At 55.2% G+C, this 3,440-nt stretch overlaps 1 protein-coding gene across 1 annotated transcript; it reads left to right on the forward strand.

Annotated features, from left to right (window-relative positions):
• The first annotated feature begins 434 nt into the window (after positions 1-434).
• Positions 435-2,488, forward strand: MSC (musculin). The gene is made up of 2 exons (XM_075415243.1): positions 435-1,002; positions 1,602-2,488. The coding sequence occupies exons 1-2, from the start codon at positions 460-462 to the stop codon at positions 1,686-1,688; spliced, it is 630 nt and encodes a 209-aa protein (XP_075271358.1). The 5' UTR covers positions 435-459; the 3' UTR covers positions 1,689-2,488.
• Positions 2,489-3,440: the final 952 nt, after the last annotated feature.

Genomic DNA, 3,440 nt, shown 5'->3' on the forward strand with positions numbered 1-3,440 from the left:
CTCGTGGTTTCGCCCCGCGTCACCGACACCACCGCGGCCCGTCCCGCACCTTCCCAACCGCGTCCCGCAAACCGCGAACCCACCCACGAACGCCCGCCCCGGGACCCGGGGGGAGACCCGGCTGGGAGCGGGGCAGGGGGCTGGGGGTCCTCCCCTCTCCCCGTTGCGGGACGGGCCCCGGGAGTGCCCTCGGTGCTGCGGGGCGGGGGGAAGGCTCGGTCCCGGAGGGAAGGCGCCGCCCCCGACAAGGGGCTCGGCCCGGTCCGACTCCCCCCCCCCGCCCCCCCCGCCCCGAGCGGCGGACCTCTCGCAGCCGATATATAGCGCTGCCGAGGGGTGCATCCCCCCCGCCACCCCCCCCCCCCCCCCCCCGCCCCGGAGCCCCCGCGGCGGGGCCGCCCCGCTCGCCTCGGCCGCCCGCCCCCTCCCTACCTCCCCCCCCCTCCCCGCCCCGGGGCCATGTCCGGCGGCTCCGGGAGCGAAGCGGAGGAGCTGCCCGAGATGGACCTGCGGGCGCTGCAACTGGGCTACCCGCCGCCGCCGCCGGGCAAGCGCCAGCCCCGCGGCGAGCCCTTCCCCTCGGGGGACAACTCCTCGGCGGCGGAGGAGGAGGAGGAGGAGGAGGAAGAGGAGGAGGAGGAGGAGGAGGAGGAGGAGGACGGAGAGGGGAGCTGCGCGGCGGGGCCGGCGGGCGGCGGCTGCAAGAGGAAGCGGGCGCGGGGCGGCGGACCCGGGGGCAAGAAGGCGGCGGCGGGGCCGCGGGGGCCGGCGGCCGAGGGGAAGCAGTCCCAGCGCAACGCGGCCAACGCGCGGGAGAGGGCGCGGATGCGGGTGCTGAGCAAGGCGTTCTCCCGCCTGAAGACCAGCCTGCCTTGGGTGCCCCCCGACACCAAGCTCTCCAAGCTGGACACCCTGCGCCTGGCGTCCAGCTACATCGCCCACCTCCGCCAGCTCCTGCAGGAGGACCGCTACGAGAACGGCTACGTCCATCCCGTCAACCTGGTACGGTGCGCGGCGACGGGAGCCCCCGCGGGGGAACCCCCGGCCTGGCGTCCCGCCTGTGTGCGTGTCCCCTCCCCCGCCGCCCCGGGGGCCGGGCCCGCGGTGCCGGCGGGTGTGTCCGCTCCGGGGAGCCGGAGCGGGGGACCCCAAAGGGATACATTCTCGGGGCGTCGGGCGAGCTCGATGCCCGAAGCAGGGGCGAGCCGCTCTGCGGGCTGGCCTGGGTCCGCTGCGTGCCGCGGGGGTCGGGAGGTTGCCGGCGGAGCGGCTGTTTCTGAATAGCTTATAGGCTTCTTGTTAACCAGACGGCGCAGACAGCTGCGAAGCGAGAGAAATGTTGCGGGTTTTGGCGAGAGCGATGTGTCGCCGACCGTCGCAGCCCTGTCGCGGGGCGTTTAACGACAGCGAAAACCGCAATGAAAGCATTTGTCAGGGGAGCTCGGCGCTCCCTGGGCTTCCCACGGGGGCCGAAGCGCGGGGACGCGTTTGGGGCTGAACGGAGCTGGACGTCTATGGGTAACGTAGCTCCGGTTTCGTACCGGGACAAAACTGTCTTTCTCATGCGAAATGCCTTTTTTTTTTTTTTTTTTTGCTTGCAGACTTGGCCGTTTGTGGTTTCAGGAAGACCCGACTCCGACACCAAAGAAGTTTCTACTGCCAGCAGATTATGTGGAACTACCGCATAGTCAAAGTAAATAGTTCTTTGCTGATGATGATGATCTTTCTTTTTTGTTTATGGGATGGATGCTTTTAAGAGCTGTGATTTATCGGCTTGAGACTAGAAGGTGGGGACAAACCCCCATCCCTAACAGTGTTAGACCTGCGTCCCCCGCCGTTCTTTTCCCTTCGAGTTCCGAGGGGAGTTTATTTAAAGCAGTAAAGAAGCGAGGCGGTGGAAATCAGAGTTTTTATCAGCCGACTGCAGCAGCTGAAGTCTGAGATTTGGAAATGCCCTTCTTCGGCTTCGTCATTCTTGCCACTGCCTCAGGACCTGTTCTGAGGCTTTTAAACTAATGGAAGAGGAATATAATGACATAGAATTAACAGCATGGACCAAAATGCAACTCTACAAACTAACCCCAAGCAGTGTTATTTGTATTCTAAAGCAAAGCAGTATTTTAGAGTAGCTTTGAAACTCAGATAGATTTATAATATATTTTGATGGCTTTTGTATTCATGGATCTGGTTTACTGCAACTATGCAAGCAGTTTAGTAATTTTTTTTTGTCTTTTAAACAAGAGTTTTCTTAAAAAACGCGTAAGTGGCTACTTCCTGCATTTAGGCTACCGTCCACTGGAATTAAACTAATTCCTTTGGTTACGTCCTGGAGTGCCACATGCGGGGCTGTCCCTAGAAACGTGGCAGAGTTTCTGTGCCTTAATCCGGAAGGGAATTCTGCTTACTGTAAGGCCAGGGTGCATGTGCTGTAAAGAATGAGTTTGTATGATGCTGCAAAAGAACAAGAATTCATAGTATTTTAAACATTTTTCCTGTACTGTCATGCTTATCTTTGAAAAGTTTACCCTCAAATGAGTTCTAGTGACATTTCTTCACTGACACAAATGCTGTAATAAAAGAGGATGCCATCAAATATGTTGCAAATGTAAATAACTCTATTTTTTTATAAATGACATTAAAAGCTCGGTTAGAATGACTTACTGGTACTGTCATAGTGTGTGGCTGCATCAGGAACATCTTTGTAACGCACGTTCTTGCAACCCACTTTTGTAAACACGGTTATCTTCCTCGTCTCTTCAGAGCAGACACATCTCCAGCCAAAGAGTCAGATAAGAACACTTTCACCCCAAATAATTCATGTGAGGTACAGTACTGGATCAATCAGCAGAGGAAATCACATTTCAACAACTTATAGAATTCACTGTCATGATCTCTTCTGGGAATCAGGAAGATTAATAAATGCAGATTAAGTAATGGATGTCAGTAATTTGTTCTGCTTCGTAGCATAAAGGACAGTGTGATAGCTCCTTTTGCTGTTCTTTGTCATTCTACATTCCATCCATTGTCTGTTTTGCTTTTATTTGTATTTGTGCAGTGGGAAAATCAATTTAGTTTTCCTAGTTGGGAGCAGACTTCTTCTGTTTCAAGAATAAAACTCCTGAGATAATATTTTCTTTCTCTCAAAATACATTATCAGCAGTTAACTCACAGTAAGGGAGAAGACTGAATTGCTTTAGGGAAGCAAAAGCCACCCCCTCTTTGTTTAAGCAGCCAGGAGGAAGAAAAATTTGCTTAACGAGAACCAGTCTAACCTGGTTTCTTGTCAGGTCGTCCTACGTCATGGATTTCTGTTTCGAAATACTGCACAGAAGCCCAAGACTGGTTATTGGGAGTGCCTTTCAAGTAGATGAACTGCAGAAAATTGCTTTTCTTCTTGTAAAGTGTAAAATAGTCCAGAGCCACTGCAAAATGAAATGAAA

The sequence above is a fragment of the Opisthocomus hoazin genome, chromosome 3 (assembly GCF_030867145.1).
Source record: "Opisthocomus hoazin isolate bOpiHoa1 chromosome 3, bOpiHoa1.hap1, whole genome shotgun sequence".
NCBI classification, from domain to species: Eukaryota; Metazoa; Chordata; class Aves; order Opisthocomiformes; family Opisthocomidae; genus Opisthocomus; species Opisthocomus hoazin.